The sequence below is a fragment of the Ceratotherium simum genome, chromosome 9 (assembly GCF_057802395.1).
Source record: "Ceratotherium simum simum isolate JZ-2026a chromosome 9, ASM5780239v1, whole genome shotgun sequence".
Lineage (NCBI taxonomy): Eukaryota > Metazoa > Chordata > Mammalia > Perissodactyla > Rhinocerotidae > Ceratotherium > Ceratotherium simum.
In genome coordinates, this window is record NC_141908.1 from 685,138 (window position 1) to 712,297 (window position 27,160).

A 27,160-nucleotide genomic window follows, 5' to 3' on the forward strand; every position below is an offset into this window, starting at 1 on the left:
CCCTTACAAGTTATTGAGATTTTCATAGTTATTGGTATATCAAGTAGTTTTTGGATTGCATCTTAGACATTTTGAATATTATGAGACTCTGGGCCTTGTTTAGTTCCTATGGAGATTATTCTAATAAGTTTTTAAGACTATTAAGTTGTTCAGGAAACAGATCTAGTTTAGGCTACAAGTTCTGATTGGCCTTCAGAGACTATGTTCCTTATGTCAGTTCAGTTTTCAAGGTGTTTTCAGTGTTATTTGGATAATGTGGATCACCCAGTAGACAGTCTGGGACCTATAAAATGTTCTACCTCATAGTTCTATTCTCCAAGACTTTAGTATTCTGTTTAGGGTCAAATCCACCCATGGATAGTTTGGGCACAAGTCCAGGAGTTCATAGACAATTTTATGGGATCATTTTCTTTAGCTCCCTCCTCTCTGCATGTTTCCAGACACTTCCTGGTTTCCAGGAGCTCCCTCTTCCTGATCTTTTTGCTAGAAAGCTGAGGTTTCATTTTCCCACTCTCCCATACACTTCCTGCAACTGCTTCTGCCTCTGGAGCCAAGTGGCAGGAGGCAGAGAGAGGAAAAAAAAACAGAGATTTTCCCCCCATGCTCTTGGTGCCACAGTTCCTCTGGTCATAGAGGATTCCCCTCCCTCAGAGTTTTAGCTGCCTGCCTGGCCATCACTGCCATACTACAATGGGATTTCCTGGGAGTCTTGGGGGGAGGAAACAACATAGAGGATCTCCCCCATTTGTTCATACCTGTAGGGGCCCCTTTTCCCTCTCTTCAGACCAGAGAGGGGTTCTTTTGGAGTGCTTTTTGTTCACACCCAGTTTCAAGCTGCTGTTGAGTTCAGGCCAGGGGATACCACAGGAACAACAAAACAGGAAACTTACCACAGGATCAGTGTAACTTCAAATTCTGGTTTCCTTCCCCAAATGACCTGTTACCATTTACTTTCAGAGTCTTCAGATAACTGATCTATACATCTGTCCAAGGTTTTTAGTTGCATTCAAATGGAAGAGATGGGTTGGAGTATGCTACTCCATCTTAAGTATATTTATGTTTCCAGAAATCACTAAAAGAATTTTCTAAGCACTATTACTTAATAGTATGAAGGATACAAAAGAAAAGGAAAGGGAACAAACATTTATTTGAATGCATACCACAACTTTTAGGTTAATACAATGACCTTATAAAATAGACAAAACTGGGAGGGGCCAAGTTTATCTCTGGACAGTGGGATGATAAAGAAAGGGATAATATCCCTTGCCTTCCCAAGATCCATACAACACTGGTCCTTACTGTCTAAAGGGTAAAGTCTGTCTCATCACTATGACCCTATGAGTCAGGGACTTGATGAGTTGCATTTTAAGTACTCCTAAAAGAATATGCCTTAGCTCAAACTATAACAGTTTTGCTTTTGGAGAAATGTCAGGCTGTGTGGCTGACCACCTGGGAGAGATCCAGTGGTTTGGAGACCTCAGCAGGCCTCATTTCACACTGTGAATGACAACCTATTCTGCCGTGGTTGCCACATATGGCCACACAGGTTACAGACTACTGGCTCCAGGAGAAGCTTTGTTTTCCCTCATGGATTTCACGGTGAAGGACACCTCCTAGAGCTGTGTGCATTGTGGCTGTGTGCTCTGCTCACAGCAAAGGTCCTGGACAATTAAAAATTAGGATGTTGCATGTCATCTCATTTCTTCATTTACTCTCTGCCTCTTTCCTCCTCTCCCAGTGTTGGAGGAAGATGACTGTTACCTCTCCAGAGTCTTTGAATTTCCCTAGAAGAAGCCATCCCTTCTCCCACAGTGCTCCGACTGGACTGAACCACCTGTGCTGGCCAGAGTACCTACCTGACACTGGTGAGTGATATGCCTCTCTCTTTTGTTTTATACGCTGGTGTCCTGGAAAGAAGGACAAGATGTAAGAGTGTTGTAGACTGCTGTATTTACTTGGTGGCAGAAGTAGATTTGAAGGTGAGAGAAATAAACCATTGTCTCTTATCCCTTCAATTAGCACCCAGAGAAAGGGAATTCTTGGCTGGGGGAAGATTCCATTATTGAATCCCCAAACCTGGCTCCATTCATTTATTTTGAGCAGAACTAATGACCTTCTCTTGGGCCTTGTAATAGGATATAACTTGCAGAAGAAATAACCACATAGAGTTGTCTCTCATCTAGTGATGCAACTTAAGTGTTTTCCCTTCTGAGGGACCAGCCTCTTCCTTGAGTTTTATGGCAGCCTCTCTGAGTCCCTTTCCCAAAACTATGGCAAACAGCATCACATCACATATTTGTCCATAAAAAGGCTAGCTTTTGTACCAGAAGGAAACTGGGCCCCAATGATAGCCAGGATGAGGCCTCCCCATGCACAGCCACTGCCTTTCCTAGACCTAATCCAGGAGGGGCTGGACATGCTGAAAATGCTCAACGGCTCCTGGTGGAAGGACAGATGTTGGGTCCCAGGTCTTGAGCAGGTGCAAATTATGTTAGATGGCAACCTTACAGTCTAAAACGATCCAGCTGGCTGGAAGGAGAGGCCAAATCTGGTGCTTAAGAAGGATAAAGAAGGGTAAAGCCCTAGACAGGGTTGAAACAACAAAATAGCTACACCTGTCAAATATGTACTTTCTCTAGACTTGGGGAGTGGAAATGGGACTGGTATTCAAGGCTGTCCATAGTTTGGTCCTGTTGGAGCTAAAGACCTGTGAAAAGCCAGTGAGGCTAGCAAAAGATGACATGGAGAGTAGTGGTCGGGCTCGGAGCATTGAAGTGTGGCATATGCCATGCTAAAGAGTCAGCTGTGAGGCAGCCCTGGGTCTTGAGCTCTGAATCTGACTCAGTGCCTACTGGGTGCTGGTCCTGGGGGAGCTGGCCGCTCAGATTAGCTGCTGGACATGACTGTTTTCCATTAGCCAAATGTATGTGCTTATACCGCATCGTGCAGTGGACTTTTATTCTTTTCCAGATATGGTTGTGATCTTAAATTCACAGTAAGCAAAATCATGAAAAGGTGTTTGACAACTACTGAAAGAATGTTTTCAAGGGAAACAATATTTCTAACATAAGCTCTTCATTAAGTCATGGAATTATTTAGAGGCTTGTGGGAGGGGCAGTAAACAGTAAGAGTAGCACTCTTCCAGCAGTAATCCTCAAGGCTGATTGTGGCCCTTGAAGTTAGAACCTTCTTACAAATTTAAAGCTTAATAATCATATATTCCTATTATTTCATAGCCTCATTTGAATTAATTGGCAGGTGAATTTACTGCAGAATAATAAATAAAAAAACTTCAGTGACACATGTGCCCCAGCATGACTACACACCAAGAATACTGCCCTGGAAGTCAGGGGTCAGGTTCCAGCTGCACTTCACACAGGGTGGGAACTGGGCACCTCCCTCCATTTCTCTGCAGCTCAGATTCCTTTTTATTCAAAAAAGGAGTGATAATTCCTGCCTTCCCATTTCATCATGTTAACATGAGGGTCAAGTTAATGTGAGCTTGGGTCTCCATATTTAGCTTAGAACTTTCTTTTATTTCTTTATTTATTGTTTCTACTCCAACTGTTCCACACTTCTGGGATTTCTACTTTCTACAGATTATATTTCCACTTTCTATCCCTGGAACCTCTAATCATTTTCCCTTTTTTTAATCTTTTTCCTCTCAGTTCTGGGAGAATTTCTCAGTTTTATCTTCCTTTTTGTTTTTTTGGTTCTCTCTCACCTGTTGATTGCCTTCACTGGAATGTGTGATTCAGTGATCATGTTTTTAATCTCCAATAAATCTTGCCAAAGTCCTCTTCAAACTTGTTAAAAACAGAAAATTGGGAATTTTCTAAAATTTTCTCCTGTTCATGTTTTATAAATTCATTTCCAAATTCATCTGCTTTTCTTTTGACTAGTGTTTTTCATAGGTGAAATTTCTCTATTTGCTTATCTTTACAGACATCAATCCTTCCCCAGCAATGGCTTGTTATCAAGTAGCATTGGAGACAACATCCTTTCAGAGATTGTTACAGGTTCCCGTCAAAATCCTTCAAACACAGCTTCCTATAGAAGTAGGAAGTGAAAAGTTAAGCTTTCCTGTAATGTGTATCAGGAGGGAGGGAGCTGTAAGCAGTCCCAGCAGGAAGCTTTGCCTCATTCCAGCATTTCTTCTCTATGTTTGGAGGAGTAGCCAAGAATTAGCCTGAAATGGGAGCATGCCACTCTGCCCTGCAAATCAGTGCCCAGGATAAACTCCACCACATCCACTCCTCTCTGAGTGCAGCCAGTAGGGCCAGATACCACTCTGTGAGTTCCCAGCAGAGCAGATGCACAGCATCATGTAAAGCCCTCTGCACCTCCAGAGCCCATACCTGTGACTTAGGAAGGGTTTGCAGGGTTTTACCAGGAATTTCCCTACTTGCCTTCTGGTTGTATTGTTATTTCAAAGCTATGGGTGACTTCTTTCTTCAAGCCCATTATATCTTTATTGTAGATTGTGGCTGATTAGTGGCTGATAACCTTCCCCAGTTTCTAATGCTGGTAAAGGAATTTCTCTATTTTTTTAACAGCTTTATTGACATATAGTCACATACCAAAAAATTCACCCCTTTAACGTGTACAATTCAGTGTTGTTTTAGTATATTCACAGATATGTGCAACCATTACCACAGATGCTTGATATGATTTCAATCTTCTTAAATTTATAGAGGCTTGCATTGTTTCCCAACATATAGTCTATCTTTGAGAATGTTCCATGTGCACCTGAGAAGAATGTGTATTCTGTTGATTTTGGATGGAGTGTTCCATATATATCTATTAAGTCCATCTGGTCTAGTTTTTCTTTTAAGTCCGCTATTTCCTTGTTGACTTTCTGTCTGGATGATTTATGATTTCATTTATGATGATTTCTTTCAATAATCTCTTATAGAGGTGTATAGATCTTTCGCCTCGTTGGTTACATTTATTCCTAGATATTTTATTCTTTTTGTTGCAATTATAAATGGGATTGTATTCCTGAGTTCTCTTTCTGCTAGCTCATTATTAGAGTATAGAAACACAACTGATCTTTTTAAGTTGATTTTGTACCCTGCAAATTTGCTATATTTGTTGATTATTTCTAATAGTTTTCTGATGGATTCTTTACGGTTTCTATATATAGAATCATGTCATCTGCAAACAGTGAGAGTTTCACTTCTTCCTTTCCAATTTGGATCCCTTTTGTTTCTTTTTCTTGCCTAATTGCTCTGGCCCAAACCTCCAGTATTATGTTGAATAGAAGTGGTGAGAGTGGGCACCCTTGTCTTGTTCCTGTTCTCAGAGGGATGGCTTTCAGTTTTTCCCCATTGAGTATGTTGTTGGCTGTGGGTTTGTCATATATGGCCTTTATTATGTTGAAGTATTTTCCTTCAGTACCTCATTTTATTCAGTTTTTATCATAAATGGATATTGGATCTTGTCAAATGCTTTCTCTGCATCTATTGAGATAATCATGTGGTTTTTATTCCTCATTCTGTTAATGTGGTGTATCACTTTGATTTACAGATGGTGAACCATCCCTGTGACCCTGGTATAAATCTCACTTTATCATGGTGTATGATCTTTTTAATGTATTGCTGTGTTTTGAGAGGTTTGGTGGATTTGATCAGAGACATAAAGAAACTTTTTAACCCAGATGAATGGATTGAATATATAGGAAGGGTAAAGGCAAAGGCAGCAAACAGATCCAAATAGGTCAAATAATAAGAAGGAAAAAATCAGGTCAATCGAAAAGGGAAACATCAGATTGACCGAAAAGAGAAAATGTCAGATCGGGTACTTACAACATACACGCCCTTATGCCAGGGAGAGTCCCTTGAATTGACACGGCTAGGTGGGAGTTCCGATCGACAGTGGTCCTGGGTAGCGCATCCCCCGCACAGGCGAGACTCTCGCCCAAGCAGAATTGTGAGTGGCTTTTATGTATGTTTTTACTTAGAGACCATCTCTATGGGAACTTTTGGTATTTTTCCTTCTCACTGTTATCACATGTGTACGTGCACTGTAACTCCCAGTACTTATCTCAGACCGGCACAGATGGCCAGTCTGTGCCTGTCCTTGACATCCCACAAGATTTATAACCTAAATAATTGCAGCTAGTATTGTGGGAGAAAGGCCGGTTCCCACCACAAGCAGCTGTTCTATATTCTTTTAGTGTGGCAGATTTCCTAGGGTCACCAAGCAGACAAACATGGCGATACTTATGTTAAGTCATGCTATATTCAGTTTTCCAATATTTTACTGAGGATTTTTGCATCTATGTTCATCAGCAATATTGGCCTGTAATTTTCCTTCTTTGTGTTGTCCTTGTCTAGTTTTGAGATCAGGGTGATGTTGGCCTCAAAGAATGAGTTAGGAAGCATTCCATCTTGTTCTATTTTTTGGAATAGTTTGAGAAGGATAGGTATTAAATCTTCTTGGAATGTTTGGTAGAATTCTCCAGAGAAGCCATCTGGTCCTAGACTTTTGTTTTTTAAAAGGTTTTTGATTCTGGTTCAATCTCTTTACTTGTGATCGGTCTACACAGATTCTCTAATTCTTCTTGATTCACTTTTGGGAGGCTGTATGAGTCTAAGAATTTATCCATTTCCTACAGGTTATCCAATTTGTTGGCATATAGTTTTTCATAGTATTCTCTTATAATTCTTTGTATTTCTGTGGTATCTGTTGTAATTTCTCCTCTTTCAATTCTAATTTTATTTATTTGAGCCTTCTCTCTTTTTTGTGTTAGTGAATCTGCCTAAGGGCTTGTCAATTTTGTTTCTCTTCTCAAAGAGCCTGCTCTTCGTTTCATTGATCCTTTCTACTGTTTTTTTGTGTTTGTTTCAATTTCATTTATTTCTGCTCTAATTTTTATTGTTTCCTTCCTTCTGCTAACTTTGGGCTTTATTTCTTCTTTTTCTAGTCTTATTAGGTGTAGTTTAAGATCACTTATTTGAGATTTTTCTTGTTTGTTGAGGTGGACCTGTATTGCTATGAATTTCCCTCTTAGAACCGCTTTTGCTCCATCCTATAAGAGTTAGTATGATGTATTTTCATTTTCATTTGTCTCCAGGTATTTTCTGATTTCTCCTTTGATTTCTTCATCCATCCAATGGTTGTTCAGTAACGTGTTGTTTAGTCTCCACGTATTTGTGACTTTCACAGCTTTTTTCTTGTGGTTGATTTCTAGTTTCATAGCATTATGTTCAGAAAAGATGCTCGATGTGATTTCAATCTTCTTAAAGTTATTGAGGCTTGCATTGTTTCCCAACATATGGTCTATCTTTGAGAATGTTCCATGTGCACCTGAGAAGAATGTGTATTCTGTTGATATTGGATGGAGTGTTCCATATATATCTATTAAGTCCATCTGGTCTAGTTTTTCTTTTAGGTCCGCTATTTCCTTGTTGACTTTCTGTCTGGATGATTTATCCATTGATGTAAATGGGGTATTGAGGTCCCCTATTATTGTGTTGCTGTTAATTTCTCCCTTTAGGTCTGTTAATAGTTGCTTTACGTACTTTGGTGCTCCTATGTTAAGTGCATATATATTCATAAGTGTTATGTCCTCTTGGTGGAGTGTCCCTTTTATCATTATATACTGCCCCTCTTTGTCGCTCATTGCCTTTTTTATTTAGAAGTCTACTTTGACTTATGTAACTATGGCAATGCCTGTTTTCTTTTGTTTGACATTAGCTTGGAGTATCGTCTTCCATCCCTTCACTCTGAGCCTGTGTTTGTCTTTAGAGCTGAGATGTGTCTCCTGGAGGCAGCATATTGTTGGTTCTTGTTTTTTAATCCATCCAGCCACTCTATGTCTTTTGATTCGAGAATTCAACCCATTTACATTTAGAGTGGTTATTGATATATGTGGGCTTAATACTGCCTTTTTATCTCTGGTTTTATGGTTGTTCTATATTTCCCTTATTTCTCTTCCCATGTATTTCTGACTGCCATTTTAGTTTGGTTATTTTTTCTGGTGGTTTTCTCTTTATTTATCATTTGTGTCTCTGTTCTGATTTTTTGTTTAGTGGTTACTGTGAAGTTCATATAAAAGATCTCGTAGATGAGACAGTCCATTTCCTGATAGCCTTTTATCTCCATTAGCCTAAGCAGGTTCCATCCCTTTCCTCTTCCTCTTCTGAGATATTGTTGTCACAAATTATTCTGTTTTGTGTTGTGAGTTTGTGACTAAATTGAGATGTTTATAGTTATATTTGATGCTTTCCTTCCCTTTGTCTTTTATGTTATGATGCTTTGCTAACCTGTTCTGATAGAGAGCTGCAATTTTCTGGTTTTATCTGTCTGTCTATCTCCTTGTTCAAAGCTTTGTAAACCATTGCCTTTTTGTGTCAGGATGGAGGGCTTTCTTCTCATTTCTTGTAAGGGAGATCTATTGGTGATGAACTTGTCAGCTTTTGTTTATCTGGGAATGCTTTTATTTCTCCTTCATATCTGAAGGATAGTTTCGCTGGATAGAATATTCTTGGCTGAAAGTTTTGTCTTTCAGTATTTTGAATATATCATTCCATTCTCTCTTACCCTGTATGGTTTCTGCTGAGAAATCCACTGAAAGCCTGATAGGGGTTCCTTTGTAGGTTATTCTCTTCTGCCTTGCTGCCCTTAATATTTTTTCTTTGTCATTGACTTTTGCCAGTTTTACTAATATATGTCTTGGAGAAGATCTTTTTGCATTGATGTAATTCGGAGTTTTACTAGCTTCATTTACTTGTAATTCCAACGACTTCCCCAGGTTTGGGAAGTTCTCAGCTATTATTTCTTTGAACAAGCTCTCTGCTCCTTTCTCCCTCTCTTCTCCCTCTGCAATACCTATAATCCTTATGTTGCATTTCCTAATTGAGTCAGATATTTCTCAGAGAATTTCTTCATTTTTTTTAAGTCTTGGTTTTCTCTCCTCCTCCACCTGTGGCCTTTCTATATTTGTGTCCTCTAAAAATTACTAATTCTGTCCTCCATAATGTCAGTTGTTTTTTAAGGTTTTAGATTGTTTTTTATCTCATTGTGTTCTTCACATCCAGCATTCCTGTCTGGTTTTTTTTTTTTTTTTTAGAGTTTCAATCTCTTTTGTGAAGAATTGCTTCTACTTATTAATTTTACTCTTGAGTTTACTGAACTGTCTTTCTGAGTTTTCTGTAACTCATTGAGTTTCTTTATGATAACTATTTTGAGTTCTCTGTCATTTATATTGTAAATTTCTGTGACTTCAGGATTATTTTCTGGATACTTGTCATTTTCCTTCTGATCTGTAGTGTGAATGTATTTCTTCAGGGTGTTTGATGAAGTGAACCTTTGCTGGTGCATAGTAGTAGTGTCTGGTTGCAGAGCCCACCTGCCACCACTGGGTGGGGGGGCAGGAGCTGTGTTTCCTGAACCTGCCATTGTTGGGCCTGTCCACTGGAAGTTGTGCCGATAGGGCTTGTCTCGCCTGCCCACTGGCTGCCGCTGCCTGGCGGGTCACACATGCAAGCGCAGGCACTCTGGTGTGGATCCACTGCCCTGGCTGATCAGCTGAGTTGGTGCGCCAGGTGGGAGAGGCGCAGAGAGGCACTTTCTTTTGTGTGCTCAAGCCCACTCTTCACTCACTCACAGCCTGCCGGGGCTGCTGGGCTTGGTGGGAGTGCCCACATGGTGGCTCAGCCGCCTCAGTGTGGAGCGTTCCTGCAGGCTGGGATGCCACTCTGAAAGTATAAATGTTCATGGGAGGCCTGCCTGTTCCCACACCTCCTCTTGGAGTCATGCACTGGCTGCTGCATGCAGACTGCAACCTAGGTCACTGCCACTGGGGAGTGGGAGGAGATCCACTCACCTACTTCCACTTCTTCCTGGGGATCCAGTACCACACCTTCAGACGTATGGATGCGTGAATCTCTCAGACGTCCTATTGTGCTGTGTGGGTATCTTCTGTTGGTTAATGAATGTCATTTTGGTTGTATTTTAGGGAGGATAGACCAAGGGAACAGCTCACTCTGCTGTGATGCTGACGTCACTCCCTTCTTTATTAATATAGACATTTGCACCTATAAATTTCCCTCTAAGCACTGTTTCAGCTGTCTCCTATAAGTTTTCACACATTTGGTCATCATTTTCATTTATCTCAAAGTATTTGCTGATTTTAATTTTTACTTCTTTGATCCATTGGTTATTTAGGAGTGTGTTTTTTTAATTTCCACATATTTTTGAGTTTCCCATATTTCCCCTGTTACTGATTTCTAATTTCATTCCACTGTGGTAAAAGAACACACTTTGTATTATTTCTATCCTTTTAAATTTATTAAAGTTTGTTTTATGGACTAACATATGGTCTATCCTGGAGAATGTTCCATGTGCACTTGAGAAGAATGTATACTCTGTTGTTAGGTGGTGTGTTCTATAGATGTCTACTAGGTCTAGTGGGTTTATACTGTTGTTCAAGTCTTTTATTTCTCTGATCTCCTGTCTAGTTTTTCTATCTATTATTGAAAGTTGAGTATTGAAAACTCCAACTATTATTGTTGAATTATCTATTTCTCCCTTCATTTCTGTCAGTTTTTGTTTTATGTATTTTGGTGCTCTGTTATTAGGTGTATATATGTTTGTAATTGTTATATCTTCCTGATGGATTGACCTTTTATTATTATAAAATGCCCCTCTTTATCTCTAGTAACTTTTTTTTTGTTTTAAAGGCTATTTTATCTGATATCAGTATAGTCACTCCATATTTCTTGTGTTGCTGTTTACGTGATATATCTCTTTCCATCCTTTTGCTTTCAATCTATTTGTGTCTTTGAATCTAAGGTGTGTCTCCTGTAGACAACATATAGGTGGATCATGTTTTTATCCAGCCTGACATTCTCTGTCTTTTGATTGGATTGTTTAATCCATTTACATTTAGTGTTATTATTGATACAGTTGGATTTAAATCTGCCAGTTTACTTTTTGTTTTCTATATGTCTCGTCTTTTTTGTTCCTCTAGTCCTCCTTTACTGCTTTCTTTTGCAGAGTGAATAATTTTTAATGTAGCATTTTAATTTCATTAATGATTCTTGCACTGTATTTTTTTGAGTATTTCTAATGGTTGCTCTAGTGTTTAACACATACCTCTTAACGTATCAGAATCAACTTCAGGTGTATACTAGCTCCATTTCAGTAACATACAGAAATATTACTCCTATATAGCTCTCTTCCCTTTCCCCCATTTGTGGTATTGTTGTTATATATATTACATCTATTAATGTTACAGACCTAGCAATGCATTTTTAAAATTGTTACCGTACCATCTGTCATTTTCCTAGCCATTACAGCTTTGCTCCCACCCACCTCCTTTGTGCTATTATTGGCAGATATATTCCATATATATTACAATTCTATATGTTATAGGCCAAATAATACATTACATATGTATTAAATTAAATTATTATTTATATTACAAAATAAAATTATTTTATACAATTACTTCTTAAATCAGTAAAGAAAGGAGAAAATAGGAATTTATAGTATCTTTTATAATTACATAATTAGCTTTACCAGTGCTTTGTTTTTGTTCATGTGAATTTAAGTTACTATCATTGCTTTCAGTCTGAAGAACTTGGTATTTCTTCAAAGTTGGGTCTGCTAGCAACAAACTTGCTCAAAGTTTGTTTATCTGAGAAAGTCTTTACTTTGCCTTCGTTTTTGAAAAATAGCTTTGCTAGATATAGGATTCTTGGTTGATAGGGTCTTTTTCCTTTTAGCACTTTTAATATGTTATCCCACTTCCTCTGGCTGCCACAGTTTCTGCTGTGAAGTCAGCTGTTAATCTTACAGGGGTTCCCTTGTAAATTATGCATCATTTTTCTTTTGCTGCTTTCAGGTTTTCTTCTTGTCTTTGACTTTCTATGAGTGTCTGTTTGTGGGTCTCTTTCCATTTATCTACTTGGAATTTGCTGAGCTTCCTAGATATGTAGATTATTGTTTTCAATAAATTTTGGAAGTTTTCAGCCATTATTTCTTTGAGTATTTTTTCCTTCTCCTTTCTCTCTTCTCCTTCTGGTACTCCCATTGCACATGTTGGTGCAGTTAATGGTGTCCCATATTTCTCTGAGGCTCTGTTCATTTTTCTTTATTTTTTTTCTCTCTGTTCTTCAGCTTGCATAATCTCTCTCAATCTCTCTTCAAGTATGCTAACTCTTTTTCCTGCCAGTTCAAACCTACTGTTGAGACTCTCTAGTGAATTTTGTAATTTCAGTTATTGTACTTTTTAACTCCAGAATTTCAATCTTTTTAAATAATTTCTATTTATTGATGTTCTCTATTTGATGCACCGTGTCATCACACCTTCCTTCACTTCTTTAATCAGGGTTTCCTTTAGTTCTGTGACCCTGTTTATAATGACAATTTGAAGTCTTTTTCTGATAAATCTGACAACTGGTCACTCTCACAGGCAGTTTCTCTTGCCTGCTTTTTTCCCAGTGTATAGGTCATACTTTCTTGTTTCTTTGTATGTCTCATAATTTTGGGTTGGCAACTGGATGTTTTAGATAATATATTATAGCAACTCAGAGTACGGTCCCCACTCTGGGCTTGTTATTGTTATTGGCTGTTTGTTTAGTAACCAGGTGAGTCATTTTAGTGAAATCTGCTTCCTCTCCCACAGTGTGAAGCCTGTGTTGCTCCTCAGGAGGTGCAGCTTTGGGTATGCCTACGGTCATCCTTGGACGACAGTGGTTTGGTAGGGCTCTGTTCTTCTCTCTCCCTGACCACACTCAGCTGTTTAACTCCAGTAACTGGCAGCTAATTGCTCTACTGTTTTCAGTAATGCCCTGGGGCATAAATTGCTCTACCAACTAATTCAAACAGATTCTGGCTCCTTTGAAGGACTAGTTTCAAAAGTCTGTGTTTGGTATTTGTTCTGATTGCAGGAGGGCTCCTCCAAAATGTCTTATTTTTGGTTCTTTCCTGCAAACTAACAGGGTTACAATCTAGGCTGTATCTTGATTAGATCCATTAATCTCTTCCCAGATGCCTTTCTCCACAACCTCCGGTGTTCTTGTGAGCACCTCTGGGTTTAAACTTGTCCATGCTCTATTACAAATGAGGCCAGTTCCTTTGGGAAGAGCTTAGTAGCTATCTATTTTACAGCCTGCCTACAGTCAAAATTTCGCCCCAAGGCAAAATCTTTGAGCAGTGGCAGGCTTCTCTCTGAGTGACACTCTGTGAAGGAGAGTGCAGTAGCCTGCAATCCCTTCAGCTTGCCTCTCCTGGCATGGAATCACAGCCTTATGAGCAGGGAGAAAGGCTATCGAAGCCCCAATATTCTCACTGTGTTAAAGAAGGGATCCCCCACCGCTCAACCATTCTCACCCAGGACTTCGCCTTGGCAACAGGAATTTTGGGACAGGTTGAGAAAAACTGCTCCTCCAGGGAAGTAAGCTCTCCAACTGGGAGCTGCAGAGAGAGGGAGCCCTATGACTTGGCATCAGCCATCTGGAGTAGAATCTCTGCCTCGCCAAATAAGGAAGCAGGGAGAAGGAGTGGTCTTGGTTCGGATACCACAGACTCTCACCATTCCTACTGAATTTTCACAAATAGATGTTTCTTTATTTTCTGTTTGCCCTTAGGACCATTTCCAGAGGTTTTAAATGGTTATTTGTAAATAATTCTCACCAATTTCACTGGGGAGTGGGTCAGTGGAGCTTGCCATATTGTCTTGCCTGAAGTCGATCTCAATATTCCCCATGCTTATAACCCATTGGTCATTTCATGAGAGTCTTAGAGGAGATAAGTTGGATAACTGAGCTCATGTCATAGTTACTTGATATCAAGATCCATCGCTTACACTTCCTCATTATCTCCCCCACAGCTAGCATTATGCTCTGCACAAAGTAGGCTCACTTACCAAGGACACTAATGATATTCCAGCAATAACTGTCTGGAGAATCTTCAAAATGGTGAGGAAGGGAATTAACAGTTACACAGGGGCTCAAAGCATGGTGGTGAGCAGTGGAACCAATTCACCTAGGTGTGTGGCCTTGGATTATTCAGAGCTTGTTATTTTCAACTGAAAAATGGGGCTAATAATAGTACCTATCAGTAAAAGTTTTTGTGGAAGTACAATAATATATGCAAAGTAATTAACACTTAATATATGCTTAATAAATAGTAGCTAATATTTCAGACATTGCTAGACACTGTTGCATATTTACATATCACTTCATTTAGTGTTCACAATAATCCTGCAAAAATAGTTGTTAATATTGTTATTTGATGGGTGAGGAAAGACAGACTCAAGAAGGTTAAATCATTTGCCCAAGGTCACAAGTTGTAAGAGACAAAACCAGGATTTGAACCCAGATTTCTCTGGCTTTAAGCTTCTTTCCATCCAACACTGTTGTAGAAACTGAAGTCCAGGGTTAGTAAGGAGAGGCTGGACAGAAGCCGATCTCTAGGCTTCGACCACCTTCAGTCCCATTCCATGTCTGTTTCTACATGTGCAGTTGCATTGCAGCTCCTGTTTCCACAGCACTGACCCAGCCTCAAGAAACACTGGTCCTTCTGTGCTGACCTTTCTGATAAAGACATTGTATCACTGTTAATTCATATGTGTGTGTATATATATATATATATATATATATATATACACACAGATACATGTAATTATTTATAATTATAAACCTACTATGTGATGGTAAGAGAATCAAAATCTGCTCTCTCTCTTAATAGTATCAGAAATGGAGCCTATAAGTTTTATGGGGAAAGAAACTTCCCCTGGTGAGGGACGAAGCCGCTAAGTCTCACTGCACCAACTTCTGTCCCCCAAAGCCCCCTGAAGCTTGGGTGGTAAGCATTAATTTCAGCTGCCATCACTCTATGGTCTTAAGAAATATGGATCCCTTTTTCACACCAGAGCTCAAATGAGGACACTCTAGTCATCCCTGCAGTACAGCTGAGACCAGGATAGCTGATTCAAATAAGACTTGACTGAAGTCTCGGGAAGACTTAAAAGAGAAATGGACTCAGAAAAAGCATGGCGCGTGGCTGTCTAGCTGACACGGGCTCACACAGGCTAGCTCGGCCAGGCTGCTGCCATCTGGAGGCGCCACCTTTGCACTCTCCACTGAGGATCACGCATCATCTTCTCAAAGTCCTGACTCCAAAGAGCAAGAACACTCCCTTCCTGCCTCACTGGCCTGCTCATAACACTGGGACACAGCAGTGGGCAAGGAACCGCTGCCCTCACAGTGCACGTGGTCTATGGGGGGCAGACAACAGATAAACAACAAGCCACTGACAGATGGGTCATAAGTGCTGGGAAGGAATAAATGAAGTCTCACTGAGGAGGCATCATTTACTGAGACCTGAAGGCCGAGAAGCAGCCAGTACCTTGAAAAGCAAAGAGCATTCCAGGTAAAAGGAACAGTACATGCAAAGGCCCTGAGGCAAGAAGGAGAAACAGCAAGATGGCCACAGTAGCTGGAGTGCAGAGAGCAAGGGACAGCGAGAGATGAGAAGAGGTAGAGAAACAGGTCAGGCCAGAACACACAACGTCTTGCTAACTGGCAAGAGAAGCCTTTTCAAGGTTTGAAGCAGAAGGCTGACATGGTGAGATTTCTATTGTAGAGCTTCCTCAGGCTGCTCTGTGGAACAGGTTAAGAGACTAAAGCTGTCTTCGAAGCACAGTATGGCAGTGGTAGCAGTAAAATAAGAGAGAGACATGGACAACTTTGACACTTATTTTGGAGGTAGAACCCACAGACCTGCTGATGAATTGGGAGGGGTGTCTCTTGATCTGTGGCTCATGCTGCAAATGGCCATCTCCTCCCTGAGCAGCTCTTCGCACCCACAGGGCTCAGCTCGAAGTCCTCAACAGGACAACAGGAGGAGACATACATGGTGACTCCCCCACACTCAGAACAGAGGAGGGAAGGGCTGCTCTTCCTGAGGACAGGAAAGAATGGAGTGGGTGGGAAAGGAGCACAGGTTCCCCAGATGAGTAAGGTAAACGGAGGGAGGGGCCTTCAAGAGCAGATTTGGCTGAGTCATCCCCAATGCCCATCAACTGAACACCCAACAACACTGGTATTACCTTAGGCTTGTACAGAGCTTTGTACTTCACGGAAACGTCTGCCATGCCCTTGTCCCCAGCCCCTGAGGCTCTTAATACCAGTAGGTATTAATATAATCATCTGACGAGATAACGGAGGGCCTGCAAGGAGAGGAGAGAGATCTCTGAGGATGCATGGTATCTTTTGGTACAGAGCAAGGAGTACATATGGCTTAGGAAGCAGATAGGCTACAGGACATGAACCCCGAATGGAGGCAAAAGCAGAGAACGACCACTTTTCCCGCATCCACCCAATACCAGCTGGTGTGCTGGGGTGTGCCAAGGACCTCTCATTTCATCTTCTTCATTTTACACTAGAATCAGCTCCCGAGGGCTTGGAGGAGTAATGATGCTTGGGGAGAAGGGAGAGAGGTCAGCAGCCCTGATCAGCCGTTATCAGTCCATATTAGGACTCTCCCTCACACATCTCATCTCCAAGGGGAGACCAAGTCTCCCGCTGTTTTCACCTCCCAGGTTTTGTATTTCATCTAAGTACTTCTTGACTATCGCGCTTGTTTGGAGCAGTGGAGGTACCTTACCCTCTGAGCACACTCCAAGAACCTACAGAACGCTCAAGAGCATGTGGGAGGGTCAGAGGCAACAGCCTTTCCCTTACCCTTACCCTTACCCCCCCGCCCCCCCCAAAAAAAAACCTGGAATCCCTAGCCCTATGTCATGTGCATTGTGGCTCCCATTTTCGTTTGTGCCTGTCACTGGACTTTTCCAGACACCTTCTAAAATCGTTCGACGCATTCTGTGCCTCTACTTTTTACAGCCTCTTCATCACTGCAGAGCACGGGGCCGGCGTACCCTGCGCGGGGCACGCTCCTGCCAGCCGGCTGTCGGCAGGGTGGCGGGTGCCGTGTGTTCCCCGCGCACCGCCTGCGTGGCAGGGCCGGGGACGCGGGCAAGTCCCGGCCTGGCGCGCTCCCGGGACCCGGTGTGCAGGGCTGCCTGCCGGGGTCTCTGCCCCCGGGCTGAGCGTGGCCTCCGCCTGCGTTCCCGCCCCAGATGGGCCAGTCTGAGCTGGGTCCTTATGGAAGAAAAGCGAGCGCCCGCCGGCTCTACTCACCAGCACGGCCGCGGGGAGTCGGGGCGTCCCCGCCGCAGGACGACCCAGTCCTAGCACACGCGAGCGAACACGGGCGGGGGTGCGCAGCCCTGCGCGGACCCAGGACGGCTGGGGCCCCGCGCCCGCGCCCGCCGCCGCCCAGGTCTGCGTGCGCGCGTGCGTGAGCGCGTGCCGGCCGGGCCCGCGACCCGCACCGGGGTGCCCGCCGCGGCTTAGCGCTCGCAGGCGGCCAGCGGAGGCGGCGCGCCCTGTCCGGTGGGCGCCTGGCCTCCCCGAGCCGCGCGCGCCCCGCGCCCCGCGCCCCGCGCCCGCAGAAGATCCCCGCCGCACGGCCGCAGAGCCAAGCGGGCGGCGGCAGGCCGAGAGCCTCCTTAGCGGAGCCCCATGATGTCAGCGGGCCCGGAGCGGCGGCCGCGCGGTGGCGGGGATGGGGCCGAGGACGCCGCGCGGCCGCCCGCACGCCCCTCGCCCTCCGACGGTGGTGCCGGCCCCGGCTCGCTCGCCCCGTCGTCCGGCTGCCCCGCCGCCACCGCCGCCGCGCCCCCCGCGCTCTGGCCCGCGCCGCCGCTCGCGGCCCAGCCGCCCGCGAGCCTGTGGCTGGAGCTCGGGCCCCCCTGCATGAGGGCGCAGCAATGCCCGAGCGAGTCGAGCGGGCAGACGAGCGGTGACCTCGGCACTAGCAGCAGCAGCGGCGGCAGCAGCGCCGGGCTGTCCCCGGGCTCCGACTCGGACAGCAGCGGCGTGGTGTGCGGCAGCCGCGGGGGCATGCGCGGCGCCCTGTCCCGCTCCTGGAGCCTGGAGAGCCTGCGCTCAGCCACCGCCGGTAAGGGCGCCGCCGCCGCCCTCCGCGCGCCCGCGCCCGTCCGCTCCCCGCGTCGGTCCGCCCGGGCTCCTGCTGTCCTCTCCCTCGAGCCTGTCTTTTCCCCTTCTCTCCCCCCACTTTTTCTGTTTCTCGTTTCAATCTTTTGATTTCTTGCTTTCCTTTCCTTTTCTGCTTTTCTTGTGATTTCCTTCCACCGCCCACCATTCTGTCCCTTCTTGCACCCATTTCTGCCAGTGGGTTACCTGTTAGAGCCAGGATCCTGTTGGCCCCCGTAGCGGGGCGCGTCGTTACCTGGGAAACTGTGTTCAAGGTGAGGATGGGATTCGGTCCCTTGATGCGCTGTTCCCTTCCCCAGATAGTTCTTGACCAATGGCACGTGTCTGGCTTTCGGAGCTGCAGCTCCTTGATCTCTGTAAAACAGAGGAGATGGGAGAGGGCTCGCCGGCCCAGGGGGGAGTGGATGCCGTTTGTTTCGTCCTGGCTGCAGGACTGAGGCCTCCAGCCCAGAGGAGGGGCTGGTCCTGGACCCTCTGAAACAAGCAGTGCAGTTTCCCTGAGATGGGATTGCTCTGGTGTCCCCTAGGACCGTGTGCTCCCGTTAGTGCCCCCCTTTTCCACCTGGAGGACAGAATTCTGGGTACAGATTGAGAGAAAGACCTTGACCCTAAATATTAGTTAAGCGAGGAAGTCCAGAGTGGTTTTATGAGTGGTGACCTCCTACCCTTGGTTAGTTGCTAAACTGGATTCTTTATATTTTACTAATTGCAAATACTCAACAAGTTACTTTTGAGCCCCTGCATTGGGAGCTGTAAAGGAAGACGTGTGCTGCCCGGAAGTCGCGGAGATCATGCACCCGTTATGCTTATGCGTGGGAGTGGGGGAGGCGGCCTGTGAAAGCCGCAGGGCTGGGCAGAAGCGGTGGAGGCGAGGCTCTGAGTGTGCCCTGGTCGGAAAAGCAAAGCTGGAGAGGAGCAGGGGGGCCATGCAGACAGCAGGAAAAAGCGTGAAAAAGGTTTTCAGGATTCTGCGGCTCTGACTCCCTCTCATCCCCGTTCCCTTGAAACTTTCCTTTCCCTCCTCTCTGGGGTGCTTAAATAGAATCCAGTTTGAGAAAACCAAACTAGATAATACTGTAAGTGGGACTTGAAGCTAACTGGCAAAGAACCCCTTCCTTCTCTTTGCCCAAATGGCTTTCCTTCCACTTCCAGCGTCGGAAGGCATACCTACTCCACCTCAGTGATGGCAGACAGGACCAGAGAGGCTCCGGGAGGTGGCCCTGGTGCCCCCAAGGATTCCCTTGCCATTTCTTCCTTCTGCACCAGGGCAGGGGTGAGGCAGATGGAGATGGCAGAGACCTGAGATCCAGGGCCTCCCCAGACCAGACCAGGGGCACTGAGGCAACCTGGATGAATTTCAGAGATAACAGCTGTATGTGCATGAAGGTCTGGGATACTGTGTGTGTGTGTGTGTGTGTGTGTGTGTGTGAGGGTGGGGTGGTGGGGACCAACGTAAAAGCTTAGGCCTGGAAGGCTGTTCCTTGAGGGGCTCAGAGCTGCCCCTGTAATGGCAAGGCAGGGTTTAAAGCAACATAATGCTGGAAGAGTTGACATGAGACCCAAAATTGAATGTGATGCCCTCACAGAAACTGGACCACTGAGGGTGGGCTCTGGCTATTGCTAGGCACATAGGCAGCACACTACCTGTGCTCAGGGAGTGCTGTCAGCAACCAACCACAGAGACCCCAGGGAAGGCATTTTAAAACCCCTCTTCATCCTCTGCTCCTATTTCTAGCCCTCAACCCTCTACTTCCTACCTTGTTTGGGGGGCCCTGTATCAGTAGTGTCCAATACTAGATGTGTCAGAGAGTGCTGCTGTGAACCCTGTAGAGCTGTGTGAGTCCAGGAAGCCATCTCTCAGCTGGATTCGTAGAGAGAATTAAGCCCTTACATCCTAAGACATCCACTCTATGCAATGAATGAACTGTCTTCTAGAATGGTACTAGCCATTTGCCATCCTTGGGAGGAATTGAGAAAATAGGCACTCAAATAATTCTCTTTGAATTTATGGTTCCGATAAGGAAGTCTAGTTGGAAAGGCTGCCATGGAGGAAGACCTGATGAGAAGAGCAAAGGGAAAGTTCATTTGTTGAGCATCTTCTATATGCCAGACATGATGCTCCATGTTACCTCATTAACCACATAAAATCCAGTGAGGTAAGCATTATTATCCTACAATCCAGATACGAAAACAGGTTCAGAGGGATGCAGTAACTTACTCAAGGTTGTCCAGCTAGGTCATGTCTGACCAGAGCTTCAGGCCTGGATCGGTGTGATCTGATGGGTCCCTTTGCAGGTTTGGAGTGGAGACTGTGCCAGGCCCAGTGAGGAAAGGCAGCGTGCTTGGCGGTTGGCACGTTGAAGTAATGTTTTGGCACATTTTTTTTGGGTGCCAGCTACTCCATTTTCAGAATGAGAGCATTGAAATCAAAGATCTGAGCTCTTTTCTAATCAACTCTAAAATTCCATGATTCTAGTCATAGCTATTGATTTGGGGTGGGATGGCATTTATTGCATATTGTATTTCTCTTTGGTCTGTGGCTCTAAGACAAAGCACATGTATGTTTAATTGAACTGTGTTTATCTTGTAAGAAAGATTAAGAATTACCAGTAAAAGACCTTTAGCAAAACTTAAATATTGTGTTGTGATTTTTTTGATGGAGTATATTGCTAAACATTTTTTTTTTTTTTTTTTTTTTTGTGAGGAGATCAGCCCTGTGCTAACATCCGCCAATCCTCCTCTTTTTTTGCTGAGGAAGACGGCCCTGGGCTAACATCCGTGCCCATCTTCCTCCACTTTATATGGGACGCCGCCACAGCATGGCTTGCCAGCAGTGCGTCGGTGCGCGCCCGGGATCCGAACCAGCGAACCCCGGGCCGCCGCAGCGGAGCGCGCGCACTTAACCGCTTGCGCCACCGGGCCGGCCCCTGCTAAACATTTTTGATAATGTCAGCAAGAACCAGAAAGGCTAGAACTTGAGGCTGGGCTTGCAGCTTACGTGCGGGGCAGAGCATTAGCCAGGGAATCCAGCGGAGAACTGTAGACGCTGCTTGTTTCCAAAAGACTCCTTGAATTTTAAATGTCCAATCTTGGAATTTTCCATTGAAATCTCACTTATCCTGCTGTGGAGATGGCTTTTCTTAAAGGCAGAATCTGAAAATAAAATGTAGTTGACAGGGTGGAATTTCCGTGGCCCTTCTTTCTGCCCCACTGTTCTCGTCTCCCACTAAGCACCTGTGGCCCGCATAGCCCTCCGCTGTGCTGTCACACTGCTGTTACTTGGCTAAGGGCTTTTAAATTCGTATTCTAGACGTGTTGTCTGAGAGGCTTAATTCTCAATCAGGCTTCTGGGGTTGACAGTTTTCCCTTCCTGTGTTTTGCGTGGTGATGTCATCTGATTTCTTCTTGGGAGAGAACCCAGGCTACTTCCATATTCCTCTGCAAGCCCCTGAGGCATTTTTCTGACTCAGGGGGAATCAGACGTAAGAGAAGGGTAGGCCTCACTTGGCAATCAGACATTTATTTAACACTTATCATGTTCTAGGCATGGCATTCAGCGCTAGAGATGGTGGACAAATCATACAAGGTTCCTTCCCTTAAATCACAGCACAGAGAGACTGGCAGTGACAATTCATTATGAAAAGTGCTCTGATAGAAGTAAACCCAGGGGGAAGATGTGTCAGGAATGCCCAGGGCACTGTGAGTGGATGATCCTCTGGAAGGACTCAGAGAGCTCAGAAAAGCTGTTACAGCCAGTTCCAGTTTATGACGGTGAAAGCATACAGATTAAAATCAACCAAGGCAAAAGGCACCTAGGGAAAACAGAGTCCAGGAGAAACCAGGCACAAGCTTCCAGTTGTCCCCTCCCCTGGAATCCCATGGATCTTGCTTAATTCTCCCAGCAAGAGTGTGTGACAACATGTAGGAAATATTGCCAACCAGGGACATTCACCCAAGCCTTGGTGTCCAGGGTTTTTATTGGAGGTCAGTTACTTAGGCACACGGCGCCCACAAGACTGATCTTAGTTACTTAGTCTCCAGGCCCTCCCGAGGTCACCCTGAAGCAGTGTAGCTCAAGGCTCGCACCATAAATCACATTGTTAGTATAAACTGTCTGGCATGGCCCAAGGCCCCAGGTATACAAAGACATCTTATCAGGCAGGATATTTCAGGGACTTAGAGGTGATCTCCCAGGAGCCAGTTGAAGGCCAATCCTTACTTCAAATGTGTGAGGTTTGAACATTCCCAAGCCTTCACCGCACAGATGAGGAAGCTCAGAAGAGGGGCACCAAACCTAGCCTAGGGCAGAGACAAGGAGGCAGTGCTTCAGAGAAACCCCTCAGGAGAAGGTATTGCCTGAGTCTTAATGCCTGCAAGTTAGCTGCGGTGCAGAGTAGAGAGAGCTTTCAAGAGAGAGGGTAACATGCACAAATGCAGAAAGAGGTCTGCAGGAAGGGCCCTGTGTTCACTGAGCGCCTGTGCTAGGTGCTGTGTCAGGGCCTCTAAATATGCAGGAATTGCAAGTAGTATGGAATGAGGAGCACAGTAAGAGATGAGGTTCGAGACAGGAAGACCAGGCTGAGGCTCCATACTAAGAAATGTGAACTAACAATTATCGGAGCCATGGGAAAGTTTTAAGCAGGAGGTTGGTATGGCCAAATTACTTACATACTTTGTTCTTTCTTTGTATTTATTTTTAAAGTTAGACACAGTAAAAGTTACTGTTTTGGATGTACAGTTCTAAGAGTTTTGACAAATGCATACAGTCATGTAACCGCCAACATAATCAAAATACAGAAGAGTTTCATCACTCTAAAAATCAATGTCCCTTTGTAGTCAACACCTTTGCCCACCTTCAGTCCCTAACTAGTCTATTCTCCATCCCTATGGATTTGCCTATTCCAAAATGTCATATAAATGGAGTCATTTCATGTTACCTTTGAGTCTGGCTTCTTTCACCTGGCATAATGCATTTGAGGTTCATCTGTGTTTTTGCATGTATCAGTAGTTTTTTTTCTTTTTAATTGCTGAATAGTATTCCACTGAATGGATGTACCACAGTTTATTTATTAGATCACTAATTGAAGGACATTTCGATTGTTTCCAGTTTTTGTGTATTACAAATAAAGCTGCTACAAATATTAGTGTATGAGTCTTTGTGTGGACATAAGTTTTCATTTCTCCTGGGTAAATACCTCAGAATGAATTGTTGGGTCATTTTGTAAGTATATGTTTAACTTTATAAGAAACTACCAAACTCTCTTTCAAAGTAGCCATACCAATTTACATTCTCACCATCAAAATGTGACAGTTCTCATTGCTCTGTATCCTCATCAGCACTTAGTATTGCTAGTTTTTTTAAGCCATTCTATTAGGTATGTAATATCTTATTTGGTTTTAATTTGCATTTCCCTAATGACTACTGATGTTGAACATTTTTCATATGCTTATTTGCCATATGTATATCTTCTTTGGTGAAGTGCCCGAATTTTTTGCCCAGTTTTTTTGTTTTTTTTTTTTGTGAGGAAGATCAGCCCTGAGCTAACATCCATGCTAGTCCTCCTCTATTTGCTGAGGAAGACTGGCTCTGAGCTAACATCTATTGCCAGTCCTCCTCCTTTTTTTCCTCAAAACCCCAGTAGATAGTTGTATGTCATAGTTGCACATCCTTCTAGTTGCTGTATGTGGGACACAGCCTCAACATGGCCAGAGAAGTGGTGCGTCGGTGTGCGCCCGGGATCTGAACCCCGGGCTGCTGGTAGCAGAGCGTGCGCACTTAGCCACTAAGCCACAGGGCCGGCCCCTGCCCAGTTTTTATTAGTTTTTTTGTTTACTTATTTTTGGGTTTTGAGAATTCTTTATATATTCTGAGTTTAAGTACTTTGTCCAACACATGATTTTCAAAAATTTTTTCCAATCTGTGGCTTGTATTTTAATTCTCTAGTATTGTCTTTTGCAGAGCAAAAGTTAGTAATTTCAATGGAATCCAATTTTTTTTCCCTATGTGATAGAGGTCTTTTTTTTTTAAGTTTTCAACATTGTTTTAATGGCTTCATAGTGTCCTATAGTCTTTATTTTTTTATTGAGGTCATATTGGCTTATAAGATTGTATAAATTTCAGGTGTACATTATTACTTATCAGGCTCTGTACAGGCTGCATAGTGTTCACCACCAATAGTCTAGCTTTTATCCGTCACCATACATATGTGCCCCTTTACCCCTTTCGCCCTCCCCCTAGCCCCTTCCCCTCTGGTAACCACCAATCTCTTCTCCATATCTATGTGTGTGTCTGTCATTGGTGTTTTATCTTCCACATACAAGTGAAATCATACAGTAATTGGCTTTCTCCATCTGACTTTTCTCGCTTAGCGTAATATCCTCACGGTCCATCCGTGTTGTTGCAAATGGCAAGATTTTGTCTTTTTTATGGCTGAGTAGTATTCCATTGTGTATATGTATACACCACATCTTCCTTATTCCTTCGTCCACTGATGGGTGCTTAGGTTGCTTCCAAATCTTGGCTATTGTGAATAACGCTGCAATGAACGTTGGGGTGCATGTATCTTTTCGAATTAGTATTTTCATGTTCTTTGGATACATACCCAGAAGTGGAATAGCTGGATCATATGGGATTTCTATTGTCAATTCTTGAGAAATCTCTGTACTGTTTTCCGTAGTGGCTGCACCAGTTTACGTTCCCACCAGCAGTGTACAAGGGTTCCCTTTTCCCTACATCCTCTCCAACGCTTGTTATTTCTTGTCTTTTTAATTATAGCCATTCTCACAGGTGTGAAGTGGTATCTCATTGTGGTTTTGATTTGCATTTCCCTAATAATTAGTGACGTTGAACATTTTTCATGTGCCTGTTGTTTTCTTTGGAAAAATGTCTGTTCGTATCATCTGCTCATTTTTTAATTGGGTTGTTTTTGTGTTGTTGAGTTGTATGAGTTCTTTATATATTTTGGAGATTAATCCCTTATCAGATATATGATTTGCAAATATTTTCTCCCAGTTAGTGGGTTGTTTTTTCAGTTTGTTGATGGTTTTCTTTGCCTTGCAGAAGCTTTCTAGTTTGATATAATCCCATTTGTTTATTTTTTCTTTTGTTTCCCTTGCCTGAGGAAACATGGTATTGGAAAAGATACTGCTAAGTCTGATGTCAAAGAGCATACTGCCTATTTTTTCCTCTAGGAGTTTTATGGTTTGAAGTCTTACATTCAAGTCTTTAATCCATTTTGAGTTAATTTTTGTGTATGGTGTAAGATAATAGTCTACTTTCCTTCTTTTGCACGTGGCTATCCAGTTTTCCCAGCACCATTTATTGAAGAGACTTTCCCTTCTTCATTGTATGTTCTTGGCTTCTTTGTCGAAAATTAACTGTCCTGGAATCCAGTTTATAATTTTTATTTTATGGATCATACTTTTATTGTTGTATCCAGGAACCCTCACTGAACCTAAGTACACAAAGAGTTTCTCCTATGTGTTCTTCTAGAAGGTTTTATAGTTTTACATTTTGTACTCAGATCTTTGATCTACTTTGAGTTAATTTTAATATGGTTTGAGATGAGGGTCAAGGTGCATTATTTTTGTGTGTGCATGTTCAGCTGTTGCAGCACCATTTGTTAAAAAGACTACCCTTTCTCCATTGAATTGTGTTTTGTACCTTTGTCGAAAATCACCTGTCTCAATTCTTGTGGCCCAGTTTCTGGACTCTGTTCTGTCCCATTGATCTAAGGGTCTGTGCTTTTGCCCATCCCACGTCGTCTTGATTGCTGTAGCTTTGTAGTATGTTATGAAATCAGGTATAGGAATCTTCTAATTTTTTTCTTCTTTTTCAATATTGCTTTAGTTATTCTATTTTTTTTTTTTGCCTTTCCATATACATTTTAGAATAAACTTGTCAATATCTACAAAATAGCCTCCTGCAATTTTTATGTGGATTCTGTTAAATCCTACATCAATTTGGGGAGAATTGAAATCTCGACAATATGGAGTCTTCCAATTTATGAATGTTGAACATCTGCAGCTAGGAAGCCAAGCCAAGAACTCCCCACCAGAACTCACCTGTAGTATCTATAGATTTGGGTGAATTCCTCCCTTCTAAAAGTTTTCAAAATATCCCAGAATTCCTGGGCTTGCCAGAAAGTGACCTCCTTCACTGACCCATAAGACTGGAAACCCTGTAAGCCTGGGATCAGGCCAGTGTTTCCAAGAAGGCTTTGTAAGCATTGGCTCTATGAAGTTAACCTCAGCTCCTTAATAGTGTCTGCTTGAATTTGATTAAATCAGGATCATTCTCAAACATGACATTCCAGGCAAGGCTGTGGTTGCATAGCCATTGTTTCCAAGTATTCCTCCAGCTGACAAGGAGGGCAGATTCATATTAAACCTATGCAACTAATTAGATTGCTTTGAAAATAAGAATACTCAGTAAGAGCTTCCAAATTCTGGAGGGCAGGCATGGAGAAAAATGTATCAATTTCAAATGTTTCATTTCACTTTAGGAAAGCATAGTCTACTAAATGGCTAGTTAGGAGTTAAAGATGACTTAAGGGGAACAAAGGGGGTTCCTTATATATCCAGAAAACAGAACATTAAAATATCAACAATGTTCCAAACAAAACCCACATTCATCCATCATCAGCTCATTCGGTTTTATGCAGTTAATTCTTGCTCCAGGCTGCCTTGCGTTCACAGTATCTTGAACCCATCTGCTTCTCTTCTAGAGTTTTAGAAATCCTGACTCATCCACTGTTGTCTCAGAGTTGTTTATGTGACATCATCAGAACCCTGAACCTGGAAGTACCTGCCGTAGTCCTCTCCCAGGGCTCTGAGACAGGCCTTTGTTGAAGAAGACGAAGCACTCAGGCTGGTAGCTGAAGCGTCAGAATAAAACAAAGAACTATCTATAAAAGACAAAGTGGCTGCAGTTAAATTATTACTAATAATTTTAAAAGTGAAAGATCTGAGAATTTATAACAAGAATAGTGCAACGGACAAGGAAATTTGGTGTTTCTGCAGTATATAAAACAAGATAATAAAGTCAGTGAGAAGTTTCAGACGTCGTTATAAACATGATTAACCCTATTTTCAACATTACATTCAACAGTTAATATTACATCTAA

The 27,160-nt window shown here is 43.2% G+C and overlaps 1 protein-coding gene across 1 annotated transcript in view; it reads left to right on the top strand.

Annotated features, from left to right (window-relative positions):
* Window positions 1-17,543: 17,543 nt before the first annotated feature.
* The window catches only part of LOC101404700 (rho guanine nucleotide exchange factor 4), an 80,954-nt gene continuing 71,337 nt past the window's right edge, over window positions 17,544-27,160 (top strand). The window contains exon 1 of the mRNA XM_087434984.1: window positions 17,544-17,979. Within this exon, the coding sequence (XP_087291110.1) occupies window positions 17,544-17,979 (436 nt within the window). The remainder of the gene's footprint in view (window positions 17,980-27,160) is intronic.